The sequence below is a fragment of the Monodelphis domestica genome, chromosome 3 (genome assembly GCF_027887165.1).
Source record: "Monodelphis domestica isolate mMonDom1 chromosome 3, mMonDom1.pri, whole genome shotgun sequence".
NCBI lineage: Eukaryota > Metazoa > Chordata > Mammalia > Didelphimorphia > Didelphidae > Monodelphis > Monodelphis domestica.
This window is the reverse complement of record NC_077229.1, coordinates 79783759-79799710: the sequence shown is the minus strand read 5'-3', so window position 1 is coordinate 79799710 and position 15952 is coordinate 79783759. Positions and strand designations below refer to the sequence as shown.

General features: G+C 51.5%; 1 protein-coding gene across 1 annotated transcript; it reads left to right on the top strand.

Annotated features, from left to right (window-relative positions):
- Positions 1 to 2420: 2420 nt before the first annotated feature.
- On the top strand, positions 2421 to 10542 carry GPX4 (glutathione peroxidase 4). Its single transcript, XM_003340742.4, has 7 exons — positions 2421 to 2827; positions 8663 to 8757; positions 8902 to 9046; positions 9120 to 9271; positions 9363 to 9387; positions 9714 to 9773; positions 9930 to 10542. The coding sequence occupies exons 1-7, from the start codon at positions 2744 to 2746 to the stop codon at positions 9960 to 9962; spliced, it is 594 nt and encodes a 197-aa protein (XP_003340790.2). The 5' UTR covers positions 2421 to 2743; the 3' UTR covers positions 9963 to 10542.
- The last annotated feature ends 5410 nt before the right edge of the window (positions 10543 to 15952 follow it).

Below are 15952 nucleotides of genomic sequence, written 5' to 3'. Positions count from 1 at the left end.
ATGGGAGGAGGAGAAAAGGAGAAAGCTAGCAGGCTACTTAAGATCTTATCTACAAATGATAGATTCAGGCTTCAAAACTACAATTTATTTCTAAGCACTTTGGAAGAGGTCTTATTTAGAGGAATCACCATTTTCCCTTCCAAAGAGAGAATCTACCTCTTCTCATTACTAGAGTTAAAAGGGTTCTTCATTTGAGGATATTAGTATTACTAAAAGTAAAAAAGGGGTTCTTTCTATACACTTCATAGGGAGTAGCTAATCTCTGTCTCATTTTAGCCAAAAACCCTGGCTCCATGCCAGAAACAGGGCTTTGTTAGAGCAGATTGCAAGAGGAAAAGATGGAATTTTGCAATTTATACTATCTCTATATGGAAATTGCCAAGGGGTATATATCTGAAATTACCAATATTGCTTTTATTGCTATACTATTACAATGAGAATAATACATAATCCTTATTTCACACAAGGGCAATTGACAACTCAGTTGCTTCCTTATCTCTTAAGAAGGTTGAAATAACACTTTTTCTGTATCTCACCCTACCCTGAACCAGGTCAGAATCCATTTGCTTAGATTGTAAGTCAAGGCCCAAGGCTGGGGCCAGACGGGGGGGAAGAGGGAAAAGGGTCTTCTGTTGGTTGGGAACCTATTTATTCCCTGATTATGCCTAGTCAATTTGCTATTCTTTAGCCCATTGTTGAAATGTCCCTTTCCTGAATGGAATAAACACCTCTTTTACTCTTATTTTCTGACTCCAGATTTGTAATTGTAATTTGGGATGGGTGGTCTTTTTTTATCCCAAAGGTTATCTAGTCCAACCTATATTAGAACAGGAATCCCATGTACAACCAACAGCATCCCTGCAGTTCCTCTATTTAATCTTCAGCTAACAAAAAGAGAAGGGACCATTTTGGAACCTTCAACTTAAAAAGTTAAACAAAGAAGAGATTTTATAGATAGATCATCTAATCTAGTCCCCTCATTTTACAGATGAGGAATAGAGGCACAGAGACTTTAGGTTGTCAGGTTAGTTAAGAAGTCAAAAATTAAGTGAATTGTTCAAGCTCTCACAGGTAAAGTGTTGGAACTAGGATTTGAACCTAGATTTCCCAAGTACTGTTAGCTCTAAACACTCCCAACCAAAAGAGTATATTTTCTTGTGTTTATTAATAAGAGGCCAGAAAAAAACCAAGATTTAACAGAGAAAGATAACTAAATATACAAAGTAACAAAAAACTCTAGAATTAAGTCCCTTAAACATTTTTTGCTTGATAAATGATTTATTTGTCTATTAAATATGGACTAAATATAATGATAATATGCAAAATGGTGTTTTTGCCTTCATTATCCCATACACTCCCAACAGATCCTATCCTTAAAAAGGTCTTTTTTTCTTCAGTTACATGTAGAAACAATTTTTTGCAATTTTAGGATTTCAGCTTTCTCCCTTGCTACCTTCTCCCTCCTCCCTGAAGTGATAAATAATGATACTTAAATGTAATCTATATTTTCCATATTACTTATATCATGATATTAGTCACTTATCACACAAACAACAGAAATCTCATGAAAGAAATATAGTAAAACATGATATGCTTTGATCTGCGCTCAGTCTCCAACAGTTCTTTCTTTGCCTGGGAATGGCTTTTTCATCATGAGTCCCTTGTGGTTATACTTGGAGACTTGCTTTTCGGATAAAGGTTTAGTCCTACCCAGTTAATCATTATTTAATATTTGTTTCTGTATATGTTGTTCTCCTGATTCTGCTCACTTCATCAGTTCATGTAAGTTATTCCAGGTTTTTCTGAACTCATCTTGTTCATCATTCCTTATGCTTTTGTCCCTTAAACGTTTGTAGCCTGATCCTATCAAGATCAGGAACCCCTCAACAAAGTCCTTCCCTTTGTCTCTGCTGGTTCCAGGAGCTTTCCTCTTCAAAATTCCCCAAACACACTGAGCACTAGGATCTATTCCCTTTCCTCTTCATGCAGACTTGTCAGGGAATAAAGAAGCTTCTTGGGTCTTACTGGATAATCTTCAAGGTCCCCCACAGCTCTAAATCCTGCCAACCTGATCGTTTGTGCTTGAGAACCCAGAACTGCTAGCTCTGAAGACCTATCAGTCAGCTTTCCTAACTAGCTGGGAAAGATGTAGATAAAACTCTAGGACTCAGTGATTTAGTTGATAAACTCTAACAAGGATTCTTCCTAATTATTAATTACCCTTTTACATCATCATTAAGCACTCTAAGCAGATTGAAATTGGACCGCTGAGGCCAGTAGACAATATTAGCTATACATGCTATGGGAGAAACTAAGACAGTTATCCGGATAGTTGGGGTGACAGTCAGGTTATTTAGATATTGAGAGTCGCATTATCCAGGTAAATAAGGCGCCCAGTTACAGCCGCAGTCTCCTAGACAGACTTGCGCCCTAGCAAACAACTCTTGACACCAGCAACAATCCCCTGGGGCCTCAAGAAGGATAGGAATCAGGTGCTCTGCGGGCCCAGCTGGTCTCTGCAATCTGCCCCGCCCCACCCCCGAACACAAAGCCCCACCCCTCCCGCCGCTCCGACGTGTTGATTGGTTGCTGTGCCGCCGTCCAGCCCCGCTACCATCCAGACCAATGATTGAAGGTCAGAAGGTGGGGCGACCCGGCACGGTCCGCCCCCCGGGCGCGCGTTGATTGGGGCGCTCGGGAGGGAGCCGCCTCTCGGCTAGGAGGCTCCCCCACCACCGCCGAAATGAGTTTCAGCCGCCTCTACCGCTTGGTGAAGCCAGCCCTGCTGTGCGCAGCCCTGGCAGCCCCGGGCCTTTCCAGCAGTATGGTGAGCTCAGGGAGGCCGGGTTGGGAGGGGAACCATGTCGGCCGAGTGGGAGCCAGTGAGCCCCAACTCCCGCCCCAAGGGTCCGTTAGGGGCCGGGTGCGCGAGCTCCGCTCTCCGTCGGACCCCGGCCCTAGGCTAGGAGCCTCCCCTGGCCAGCCTCGGCCTGGCTCGGCTCAGACCCTGACCCCCTCCCAAATCCCGGGGCCTGGGGGCTGTGGGAGGAAGGGGAGAGGAAGGCGGTGGGAGGGGACGCAGGGGGGGGAGGGGCTACCCCATGTCTGCCCCCGATTGTTCTCCTGAAGGCTAGGAGGGGGAGGGGCGGGAGCGGCCACCCCCTACTGCTCTCCTGACCGCGCAGGACTGAAAAGAGGGGACCATAAGTTCAAATCCCGACTCTTCCGCTCATTCCTTCTGAGTGTGACCCTAGGCAGGGGTGGCGTGACTGGGCCCAGGGCCCTCGGACAGCCTTTGGTCTCCCTGGGCCTCAGTTTCCTCATCTGTTAATGGGGGGAGTTGGGTTGAGCGGTTCCTGAGGTCTGCTCTCTGTCCCAAGTTAAAATCCTAAACCCGTGGGAAGGCCTGAGCCATGGGTTCTTCTCCTACCTCTAATCGGAGGACCCCTGTGCCCCCAGCATTCCCTCGGTTAAGCTAGGGTGCTGGCTTCCGAGGACCCTTCCAGCGCCCCTGTGAGACTCTTTATCATACTCTATCGGTTCCTGAACGCCTTTGGCAGTCAGAATTGGACCGCTTCTTTACGTAGCAGGAAATGCTAAATTTCAATTAGAGGTTATTCAAAGTAAAATTGCTTTCTTTCCTCTACACCCAGCTCCCTCATCCAAGTTCCAGGACCCCTCCAACCCTATGACCATGGAAACCTCACCTTTCCGGGCCTGAATTTCCCTAGTTGTAAAATGGGACTGGGAGATCAGCTCTAAATCTAAGTCTTAATTAATACGGAGTCAGTCCTAAATATGACCTTGGGCAAAGCTTTTTCCTCTTGGGGCCTTAATTTCCCCATCTGGAAAAGGAGGAAGCCCTCTTTAACCCGCTTCCTCAGAGAACAACAATTCCTTGTACTCCTGCTGGCCTTGGGCTGGGACAGCCTAGAGGAAAGGGGGAGTAGGAGGATGAGCAAGGCCCCACTTGGAAGGAGGCCTGCTAGCACAATGTCGCAGTTTTTCTGACATCTTTGCCCAAACCAAGGACTTTGTATCATGGGAGCTGGATCCCTCCCTCCTCTAGGTTAGGAGGCAGGGCTGTTGGAATGAATTTTGTGTTTATGGACTCCCAGAATGGCTATTGGGCACTGTTATTGGACCAGGCTTATCTGATTGAACTGCTTTCTCCCTCAGAACGAAACACTGAATACTCTGCCTGTCTCCTCCTGTTTATGGTGCCACCATCCCCCTAGGCAGCTCCTTTGTACACTCTGGAGGCCTCAGATCTCCCTCACTGTCCCTGTGTCCAGTCCCCAACTCCTGTCCATTCTGGCCCCACAAAATCACTCTTCCACCACGGCACTCATCGCCTAAACTCTTGTAATTGGCCTCCTAAATGGTTTTCCTGCCACCTGTCCTTCCCCTTCAGGGCCCTCCTTAGCTAGGTGCCACCTCTTCTAGGGACCCTGCTGCCTCTCTGCATCTCCTCCTGCTCCTTCTTTTGGACCTAATTGTGTTCCAGTTTGCATTTCTGTGTATGTGCCTCTTCCTTCTCCCCACCCACTAGACTCTGGCTCCTTGAGGCCAGAAGTTGGGCGCCCTTTCTCGCTACATCCTTGACCATGATAATATTGACTTAACTGTCATCTTGACCTAACTGAGTTTTGGCAGCAAGCATGGTACACTAGCTTCTCAGGGTGTGGGCAGATTACTGGGTTCTGAGGTCAGTTTTGAAAGCTTGGAGGTGGGAGGTAGGAGGGGAGGCTGTTGAATCATTTGAATCACCAGACCATTGTGTTCTGGACTTTGAGTTAGGCAATCTGTAAGCCCAACGTTCTCTATTCCCTGCCCCCTTTAGGACTGGGCTGGCTGCTGGCACTGATCTCAGGCCTCAGGCTGGGCCTGGCCTACCACACTTTAGCCTCTAGTCTCTAAATGTTTTCTAGGCTTGAGTTTGTTTTCTTCCCTGGAGTAATTTTATGGGTGTGTCCACCGTTTATCTAGAAACTGCTCACACTCCTCTCCAGAGGCCATTGGAGGGGGCCAAAAGGACTGATCTGGCTTGGCCTGCCTTTTGATGTGGAGAGCCGGAACTGATGGGTTTCCTTGGTATTTCCCCCAGATGGATCCTTTGAGGGGACCCAGGCTCAGAAGCAGTGTTTGTTGGACAGTGACTGAGGAGACCTGACCTAGCAGTATGGAGACGTAGGCTCTGCTTTTCTCCTAATTTTTAGCTCAGTTCAGCTAACGTAGTGTTTGACATGCCTCGCACCTGGGTCCAGGGATAGGGCTTTTCCCAGTGTAAGACTAAGGTTCAAGTTCTTCCTTGGACACAAACTGGGCTGTGAAACCCCCTCAGGGCTTCAGAGAAGGGCTACCCTGCCCTGGTTGGTGCAGAAGTTTTTTATTGGTTGGATTTTTTTCAAAGTGCCAGGCACCAGGTCAGCTTCTGGAGATCCAAAGACAAAAATACAACAGCCCTGCTCTCCAGGAGCTTGCAGTCTGGGGGAGGAGGAGGAGGTGTGTGTGTATATGGGCATGTAGACAAGACTGTACAAAGGGACTTGTGTAACCCCGGGAAAGGGCTAGCCTGCTTCTAGTCTGTTTGTTGGTCCCTTTAGACTGGGAGCTCCTTGAGGGCAGAGACTGGCTCTCTTTCTTTGTAAGCCCAGTGCTTAGCACAGAGCCTAGCGCACAGTAGGTACTTAATTAATGTTTATTGACTGACTTTGGGCCTCTGTTTCTTCTTCCAAAATGAGAGGTTCAGTATGGATGATCTGAGTCTTTATGAAGCTAGAAGGATGATCTGTCTCAAAGGGGGCTGCATGAGGCTTGGATGTCCGCCTCTTCCCCCCCCCCCCCCAAATCCCTTACCTTCTCTCAGTATCAATACTGAGTATTGCTGGCAAAGGTTAGGCAATTATGGCTTGCCCAGGGTCACATAGCTAGGAAGGGTCAGGGGCAAGATTTGGACCCAGGTCTCTGGTTCATAACAGCTGTGTGACTTGGGGGGAATTCTTGGACCTGTCAGAGCCTCCGCTTTATAGGCTCATGGGATCTAGAGCGTGAAGATGGTTCCTGTATGCAAAAGAGGGTGTTGGACTAGTCAGACCACCTTTAAGGTGGGCTGAAGGGAACAACTTCATTTTGAGAGTGAGCCCTCAGCAGGGAAGGGATTTGCTGCCCAAAGTCTTGTGACCGAGCTGGGATTGAAGCCTTTCAAGCCTCTGGCTCTAATCCAGATTTCTTTTCACCAGAATACTCTGCTTCTCCAGCTGTCCCCACCCTCAGCCTTTCAGATTCGGCACTATTGAAACCTTTAATGCCCCCGGCTGATTTGGGGAGGCCAAGGGAGTGAGCAGAGCTGCCGGGACAGTCCCTCCTAGGGCTGTGGGGAGAACTAAGGTAGCAGCCTGGAGAGAGAGCTGACCTTGGAGCCAGCCAGCCAGGAAGACCCGAGGTCCAGTCCTACTCTCAGGGCTCTGGGTGGCTCCAGCTATAAGTTGGCATAGATCAGCGTTGCTGGAGGAAGTTTTCCTCTTCCAGGAATTCCCTGGTCCAGAGCAGTCCCTGGTCTTGGCCCTGGCCTTGTAAGTGCTTACAGGATTGTTGGGAGGGTCCAGCAGTAAATGGCAGGAGTATATATGTGACCCCCACTTCCTGATTTGGAAACTGAGGCTTTGAGATTCAGTGACCCTCTCGGGGGTCACATAGGTAGTAAATGACCGAGGTAAGATCAGAATTCAGGTTTTCCTGCCTCCAGGGCCAACTTTCTCTTTGTCACGTCTTGTTGCCTTTCCCGGAACAGCAGAAATCATCTCCAACCTCAGAGGCTTGTTCAAGTTCTCAGTGACAAAGCTGGGACTCAGTGCCCAGGTCGGTCCATCCCAAGCAGCCCCTCCCTGTCCAGTGCCCTGCCAACGCCTGGTGCTCACTGCCAATGGGTGGAACCAATCAAGTGCTATGGACTGTTCCCTTTCCTTGACATCATGGGGCCCACGGGACACCAAGCCCTGCTGAGCGTGACTGCCAGGGAGGGAGACGACTGCTGGGGGCCCTTTGCCCTCATTCTGGGTCTCATGGAAGTCTAGAATTGGGTCAGGGCCCTCCCTCCCCAGCCACGGATCTCCCGAGTCCTGCCCTGGCTGCTGTCAGGAATGTGACACTTCAGTCTACCTCACTGACCTTGGAGGGCCTTTCTGAAAAATGTGCAGACAGGTGGAGCAGTGTGCAGGGGGCTCCGTGCTTGGTAAGCCTTTCCTCGGGTGGCAGTGTGAGAGAGAGCCTGCTGTGCTCCCCAGGGTCCTAGATGGGCTGAGCTGAGGAGAGGCGGGAGATCTGGCCTCTCTGGGGTTATCTTGGAGCCTGCCTTGAAGATAAGGTTTATGATGTCAGAGCTGATAAAGAGCCCATGGAGGTGGAGGCTGGCTTCCTTGTTTTTTTGGTTCCCCAAACGTTTATTAAGCCCTTTTGGGTGCTGGGCTCTGAGCTAGGCCCCAGAATGAAACATGCCTGCCCTTAAGAAGCCTCCATTGTACCAAAGAGCGATGGGGCATATACCTCAGTAGGTAAATAGTACGGAGTCTGGGAGAATGGGGGAAAGCCCCTTGTTGGAGTTCCTCCAGGGCCTGGATCCCTGCAATCCTTTCTCCTAGGGAACCACTTTGACCAAGCAGTCCTTTGTTCTTTGTTTCACTTGCCATTAATTTTCTCTTCTTTCCCCTCTAAAAGAAAACCCTTAGAACAAATATATGGAGTCTAGCTTTCAAAATAAAATATGAGAAGACACCCATCCCTTTGAGAGAGGAGAGGTCCACAAGGATTGTATACTGCACAGATTTTCAGACTTTTTTCTATGTATTGATCAATATTGCTGGTTCTGTCCCTCCCTGTTTTTGTCTTTTAAAAAATACTATTTGTGGAGCAGCTTGGTACCTCACTGGATAGAGAGCTGGGCCTACAGACAAGAGGTTCAAGTCTGGCCTCAGACCCTTCCTAGCTGTGTGACCCTGGGCAAGTCACTTAACCTCCATTGCCTAGCCCTTAGCCCCCACTTCTTGGAACCAGTACACACTATTGATTCTAAGAATGGAAGGTAAGGGTTATGACGTTTTGTTTTGTTTTTTAATTGTATTTGATTAATTTAGAGCTTTTTTCCAGGATTACAAAAATCATGTTCTTCCCCACCCCTCCCATATCTGACGCACAATTCCACTGGGTTTTACCTGTGTCTTTGGTCAAGACCCATTTCCCTATTATTGATGTTTGCACCAGGGTGGTCATGACATTTTTAAAAATACTATCATACGGGCTAGCCTTCAGGGAGAGGGATGGTCACTAGGGGAAAATAGGGTGATTAAAAAAAACATTTGCACGGTCAAGCAAACCAGTTTGCTGTGTTGCCATGTCCAAAAATGTCTGTTTCATCTGCACCTTGAGATCATCCCCCTTTGTCGGGGGGTGGGGGGGGGGCGAAGCGTGGTTGGACCCCGGTTCCTCTGCAGTCATGCACCCGCTTGTTTTATAACAGGAAGCTGAGACCCAGGGAGCAAGAGGGGTGGGTTTGAAGCCGGGGCCTCGGACCCCACTAGCCCCGACTCTTGGCGGGGCCGAGATGGGAGTCAGGGCTCCGTGCCCCTGCACGTGGGGTGACTCAGACCCTCTCCTTGTCCCCCAGTGCGCTTCCCGCAATGATTGGAGATGTGCCAGGTCCATGCACGATTTTTCTGCCAAGGACATCGATGGTCGCCTAGTGTCCCTGGATAAGTACAAGTGAGGAGAGGGAGATGGGGGGGTTATGTAACCGGAGCCCGATTCCTGGGCCTCCAGCCGGGGTGGGGGGGAGGGGAGGCCCAGGTGTGGCCGCCCTGGGCTGGAGGGAGCCACTCACAGCCTCCCGGGTCTCCTCTCCTGCAGGGGCTACGTCTGCATCGTCACCAACGTCGCCTCGCAATGAGGCAAGACGGACGTAAACTACACTCAGCTTGTCGACCTGCACGCCAGATACGCTGAGAACGGTTTACGGATTTTAGCTTTCCCCTGCAACCAGTTTGGGAGACAGGTAGGTGGGGCGGCGTCCGGCCTGGGCTGGCGAGGGTCAGCGCGGCCCGTGACCCGGCCCCTTCCGTCCGCAGGAGCCAGGGAGTAACGCAGAAATCCGAGAATTCGCTGCCGGCTACAATGTCAAGTTTGATATGTATAGCAAGATATGCGTCAATGGTGACGATGCCCACCCCCTGTGGAAATGGATGAAGATCCAGCCCAGAGGGAAGGGCATCCTGGGCAAGTGAGTGCGGGGGCGGGGCGGGAGGCGGGAGCTGGCTGCGGAGGGCCGCGCTCTCCCCAGAAGCCTCACCCTCTGTTCCCTTCCTTTGTAGCGCAATAAAGTGGAACTTCACCAAGGTAAGCGCAGCGTGCAGGCCGCCCCTCGGCGTCCACCTTTGGGCTCTCTGCAGCCCTGCTTAGAGGTTGTGGGGGCCCCGGGCACGGGCAGGCGTCACTGGCTGACACGGAAGCCGCGCTCGCCGAGGTTGGGCGTGTTCTGCAGAGCCTCCTCCTGGATCCACTCGGCGGCCCTCTGAGGGCCTGTCTGAGAACCGATACCAAGTATTGGTTCGGGGCTTCGCTTGCAGGGCCTGCCCAGATGGGAACCCGGCCCTCTCCCTCGTCCCCGGGGTCCCTTCTCTGGGGCTGTGCCCTGTCTGACGGCTCTCCTCTGCCTCTTCCAGTTCCTTATTGACAAAGACGGCTGTGTGGTGAAGCGGTATGGTCCCATGGAAGAGCCCCAGGTAGCCCCTTCGTCCCCAGCAAAGCCCCCCGGGGCCCCAGAGGGAGGGGCTGCCCGCCGGGGCGATGGGACCCTCGGGAGGCTGGGCCTTTGCCCAGGGGATTAGGAGAGTCTCCAGACAGCCTTTTGACCCTCCTCCTCTCCCTTCTTCCTGCAGGTGATTGAGAAGGACCTGCCTTGCTACCTCTAAGTTCCCCTTCCCTTCCTGCACCTGTCTCCCCTTGATCCCCAGAGTCTTCCACCCGGCACCAATGACGGTCTGCCTTCAAACCAGGCCTCTGGTGAGGCAGACCCGATGACCCGGCGTGCACCTCAGCCGGAGGAGGACCCTGGGGGGCACACGGAGACGGCCTGCAGCCTCGAGCCCCCGGCTCATTGAATAAAAAGTGAAAAAAAGTCTGGCTTGGCTCATCTGTGCTCTCCTGAGCCGCCTTCTGCTCCTGCCTCTGCTCGGGGACCACTCGGGCTTATTTCCTCCTCTGTAAAATGGGCCTCCAGGGAAGGCCGAGTGCCTGAGGCTGGCCTAAGCCAGTCCAGGAGGAGCTTTCTCTCCATTCTCCTCCCCAGGACACAAGTGCTAGGCCAGACTCCTGGCCTCTGCTCTGTTCCTCCCCCTTCTGCTCTCACCAAGAATGGCTCGGTGGTCATCGAGCCAGTAACTCTATCTGCAGCCAGCCCTGGGGCTTAGGGAGAGAACGCAAAGCCAGACCCAGGACCTGGGCCTCAGTTTCCCCACTTGTAAAATAAAGTTGTACCAGATGACTCCTAAAGCCCCTTCCAAGCCTAGCTCATTTCCGAGGAGGAAGGAGTCGTGGGCTCCACGCCTGGGCCTTGATTCTTGGGGGCCCAGCGGCACAGGATGGGGAGCGGGAGGTCAGGGCCATCCCGGCTGCTGCTCGGGCTACCGGTGTGGGCAGGGGTAGACTAATCTGAGCCTTGTGGGAGGCCGGGCATCGAGGATACTCTGGGGCTCTGTGTGTGCCCTGCATGGACTCCTGCTGTAAAAATGCCCTGAAGGGAGCTGTCCTGAGCTATCCGTATTCAAAGGCCTGCACTCCCCCGGCCCAGAAGCCCCTGTTCTAGGAGGCCCCATCCTTGCCCCCCATGAGCGGGGCTAGTGCTGTGGGGTCCCCCAAAGGCACCGAGTCTAGGCCCAGCTTCTGTCCCGCTGCCCCAGCAGTGACAGCCAATAGGTCAGCCATGCCCAGCCTGAGGGAGGAGGACCAATGGGCACTGGGACTCTCGGGGAGGCGACATTCCAGGTCTGAGGATGGAAGCCAAAAAGCAATGCCACCTTGACAGCACCCCTCCCGTCCCTCCCAGCCACATGCCGCCAGCCAGAGTGTGGGAGTCTTGACAGAGAGGCCCCGGGCTCCCGACCCAGGGATCGGACTGATCCGAATGCGGGTCAACAGACTGCAGAGAAGCTGCAGCCCGCTGTCACTCGCTAACCTGGGCCAAACATGACTGTCCTCTGAGTATAGGCAGTGCGCAGTCATTACCTCTCCTGGGCCAGCCCTCAGGGGCTGAGTCACAAAGGCCCTAAAGATCCCTACACAGGAGCCCAAAACCCCAGCGACCTGTCCCAGCTCTGCTACTGAACCGCGCCACAAGCTCAGGTCAGGCTCTTCCCTTTGGGTCCTCCTTCCCCTCTGTGCACACTGAGGGAGCTGATGGGTAGAGGCCAAAGAGCCAAGGAAACGTGCAGCACCCCCTGGCCCTCTCTAGAGCAGCGGTTCTCAACTTGTGGGTCGCGACCCCAACGGGGGTGGAACAACCAAAACACAGGGGTCTCCTAAAGCCATCAGAAAATACAATTTCCAATGGCTTTAGCCGCTGAGAAATCGCACTACTTTACAGCAAGATCTCAGAAAGAATGGGGACCCTGCTGCCTGCACATTGTACTAATATTAGTTACTTATCAGCAGCCCTCCCCCTATGAGGGCCTATGGATTTTTTTGTTGTTGTTGTTGCCTGGAGACCGGACTCAGAGACCCAGAGAGAGCACCAGGGTACTGGCTCTGGAGGGGTTAAGAATGAGTCCTGGAGCAGATAACTCCTGGAGTGGATAACTGAGCCAAATAACCCCAGCAAAGTGAAGCCTCAGCTCGAAGCTGGAGGGAGACGACAGGAAGAAGAAGGCAGCGTCTGTGGACCCCCTCCCCAGGCAGGACTTACCTCCTGCCCCAGTGCTCAGGCTGCCTTCTGCTGGATTAATATTTCTCAACATATAATTATTGTTTTTGTGATTAATCATTATGTTTAAATTATGTTTGATTTGTAGCAATGAGAATACATAATGCATATCAGGTACTTACATTCCGAATCATAACTGAAGCAAAATTACAGTTTTGAAGTAGCCACCAAAATAATTTTTTGGTTTGGGGTCACTGCAACATGGGGAACTGTATTGTGGGGTCACGGCATTAGAAAGGTTGAGAACCACTGGGCTAGAGGGAGCCTCACTAAGGCCTGCTGGCGTACCCACCAACGAGGCTTCCAAAGGGACAGCGAGGGAGGTTCCTGGGCACAGGGTTCTAATCCTCCTTCCAGGATCTCCGACCTTCCCTCAGGAGATGTGGACCGCATTCAGTACTGCCTAGCAAAGGGGGAAGTCCAGAAACTCCAGCAAAGCCGGCGCTTCCTGGGATTCAAGAAGCTGCTGTGGGGGTAGGGAATGGGGCAGTGCCTGGCCCAGCACCACTTTTGGATGAGGCTGAGGAGCCTACGCCAAGCTTCGGTCTAGTCAGGATCTGCTCTTCAGGCCTCCACTGCCGGGGTCTCAAAACTGAGAATCAGAACCTGAACTCAAAGCCATGCAAAGTCCTTCCCTTCCTGGGACTTGGGGACCCTCATGCTCACCCCACAAGCCTTCCACCAATCTTCTGGGTGTGGCTCACTTCTCCCCATCTTGGCACAAAGCTACGCAATGACTTCAGCCTGGCTCAGGGGTCTGATCCCGTGGTTATTATTCACTGACCCAGAATTCCCCAGAATTCGCCCTGCAGCAACTCCATGCTGGGGCCTCAAGGGATTGGGGGAGGGGCAGCTCCACTGGGGGGAGAGCCCCGCCTTCCCCCCCCCAACCTTCTGGAGCTTCCACGTAATCGCCCAACTCTCCTTCCCCGGGATCCCTTCAGCATCCTCGTGCCAGCATCATCTGGCCCTCACAAGGACTCGGCATCCCCGACTGCTCCCTGACTGATGTCCCCCTCTCCAGCTTAGTCACATCGCCCAACTTCTACGTTCCTTCCCCGAGGAACTCGCAGTCTCCTGCTGCTCCCTGAACCTCGCCCTTGTTTTCCACTTCCACACTGAGGTCCCTTCCAACACCCTGGCCTCCCTGTCCATCCTCTTCTCTTCCTGGAACATGCATCTTGGCTCTGGCTCGGCCACATGGGAGGCCGTCCCTTAGCCATCTCCCCAAGCATCTCGGCTCCCTTCACCTCCCACTCAGAAATTCCCTTTTGAAATAAATAAATAAATGAAGCAGCCCTTCTCCTCCATCTTAGAATCAATGCTATGCATTGGTTCCAAGGCAAAAGAGCAATAAGGGCTAGGCAAGGAGGATTAAGTGACTTGCCCAGGGTCTCCAGACTTGGCTCTGAATCCCCGGAAGCCACTTAGCTGCCCTCAGAAATTCCCATTTCTGATCATTGTCTTGCATTTCACTGCTTCAAAGCCATCCTTCATTGAATGCCTCCCTCTGCCAGCCTCGGCTGTCCCAAACCTCCTCACAACTCAACTGAGAAAATTAAATCCATCCATCCATCACGATTCGTCCTGCCAGACCGCACTTCAAAGGCCCCTGCCTCCTCATGGTCACCTGCTCTCTTTCCCTTCGTTGCAGTCTTGGAGGAAGGGGTGGCAGTCCCATCCCGTCGGGATTCCACAGAAGCTCATCCCAGGAATCAGCCTCTCCTCTCTCCTCTCTCAGGCTCTTGTCTCTAGGCATCTGCTTACCTTTAAAAACCAACACCAAAATGAGCCCCCAAACCCCTCGCCGTTTGTTCCTGACATCCACCGAGCTGGGGCTCTACCACCTTTCGCTGCCAAGCTCCTCAGCGCCTCCACTTCCCCAATTGCCTCTCGGCCCCTGTTGGCCATCCCGCCTTCCACGGTGACCAACACTGGAGTCCACTGGCCTCTTCTCAGCCCCCAGCTCGCCCTCTCAGCAGCTCTTACCCTGCTGGCCGTCATTCCTCCCCTCCCTTGGCTCCCCTCCAGTTCTGCCTGTGGATTTCTTTTCAGGCTGCTTCCCCGACTGACCATGGACTTGCCATTTCCCAAGCATTGGTGTCCCTCAAGGCTGTGGCTCATGCCTTCTTCCCAAGCTATACTTTCTCTCTTGGTGATTTCATCACCCCCTCATGAGTCCAATTAGCGTCTCTATGCCAATAACTCCAAAATCTTATCTATCCAGCCCATCTCTCTCTTCCAAGCTCTGACCTGCCTCAGCAACTATGTGCTAGACATCTCCACCTGGATGTCCCATGAGCATCTCAAACAGAACTCGTCATTGCTTCCCCTAAATCTATCTCCTTCCCAAGATTTCCTATTATTTTAGAGCATCTCATTCACTTCAGTTTATTTTTTTAAACCCTTACCTTCTGTCTAGACAATGGAGGTTGAGTGACTTGCCCAGGGTCATACAGCTAAGAAGTGTCTGATGTCAGATTTGAACCCAGGACGTCCCATCTCTAGACCTGATCACTTCAGGCTTATAAAAACAGCATCATTTTTGACAATTCTTAGCCTGATAATGAAGACTCTCTTGCTCCAATCTACCTTCCCATAATTCTCTCACATTAACAGCTCTTTCATTGTCCTACTCCAGCCGCCTACTAGTTATTTTTTAATTCCTCATTCCAAACTCCCCCTCTCCGTGCAGCTGCCTATTCCCCAGGAATCCACTACGCCCTCATCTTTTCCTTTCAAAATCTTTATTTTCCTTAAAGGTTCAACTCAGAAGTCTCTCTCTTGGTTCGTCTTCCCCAATCTCCCTTCCTTAAATGACCAGGAATCTCTGGGTTGGCATCCTATCTCGCCAGTGGAACAAGCTCTTCAACGGCATCCATTGTTTCATTTTGGTCTTTGTAGCTCTCACAATGCCACAGTGTCCCACACATGGTAGATACGGAAAGAATGTTTCGGGTTTGTTTTTGTTTTTGTTTTTAACTGGATGAACTCACTCTTCTTTCTTAAGACTTCCAACTCTGGCTTGGAGACTTCCTCCTCCCTCATCCTTGGGAGCTTCATATTTATGCTGATGCCTCCTTGAACTCCTCTGCCTCCCTGCCAATCGACCTCTTAAACACCAAAGACCTCCATCTCCATCCTTCCTCGGCACCTACCGGAGGGCTCTCACCCTAAACCGCCCCATCATCTGGGCCACCCCCATGACTGTAAACTGAACTTCTCCTCTCTTCTGAACTCCTTCCAAACCCATGTTCCTCATTTCTATCTCTAGTTCCTTCTTCTCTTCCTAATGATCCCGTCTCCCTGACCTCATTGTCTCTTCACTGTCTTGTCTTTGGATTCAACTGTACACAGCCCTCCAGTCTTAATTCTCTTGGCCCCCTTTCCTTCTGCCCTTCCATCCTACCCAAGATTCCCAGCCCCTCCCCATCAGCCTTCACTCCACCAGCCTCAGAACTGTCGGATATTGCTAGAGGAAGTCATCTACCTAATTCAATCCACCACAAATGGTTTTTACCTGATGCCACCTGTGCCCTCTGCTACACAGCAGTCTTTTTTATATCCTGGTTGCTTTTCCTATACATTCCCTGCAATATTTGTTCCAGATTTTCTCCCTTTGAACCCTTTGGCCCAATCTTATATTCACCCTCTGCTACCGCTCTTGCTTCCAGCATCTACACACACCTTTTACAAATCCAAGTTGGTTGCAGAGTTCCCTGTGCATCCACATCGCTCTCCTTGAACAATTTCTCTTTTTCTCACCTCAAGAAAATGGTTTCCTTTTGAGTCATCAGAAAAGTTCCCATCCTTCTTGGGTGCACCTCCCTCTTCACCCATCCTTCCTCTGGACCCTTTGAAATCTGCTCCCAAATCTAGCTGATGCATCACATCATGATGCCCAGCTTTCTCCTGTCACAAACTCAAACAAACAAACACAAACAAACAAACAAAAAACACAAACAAAAAGATGGTTGTGATTGC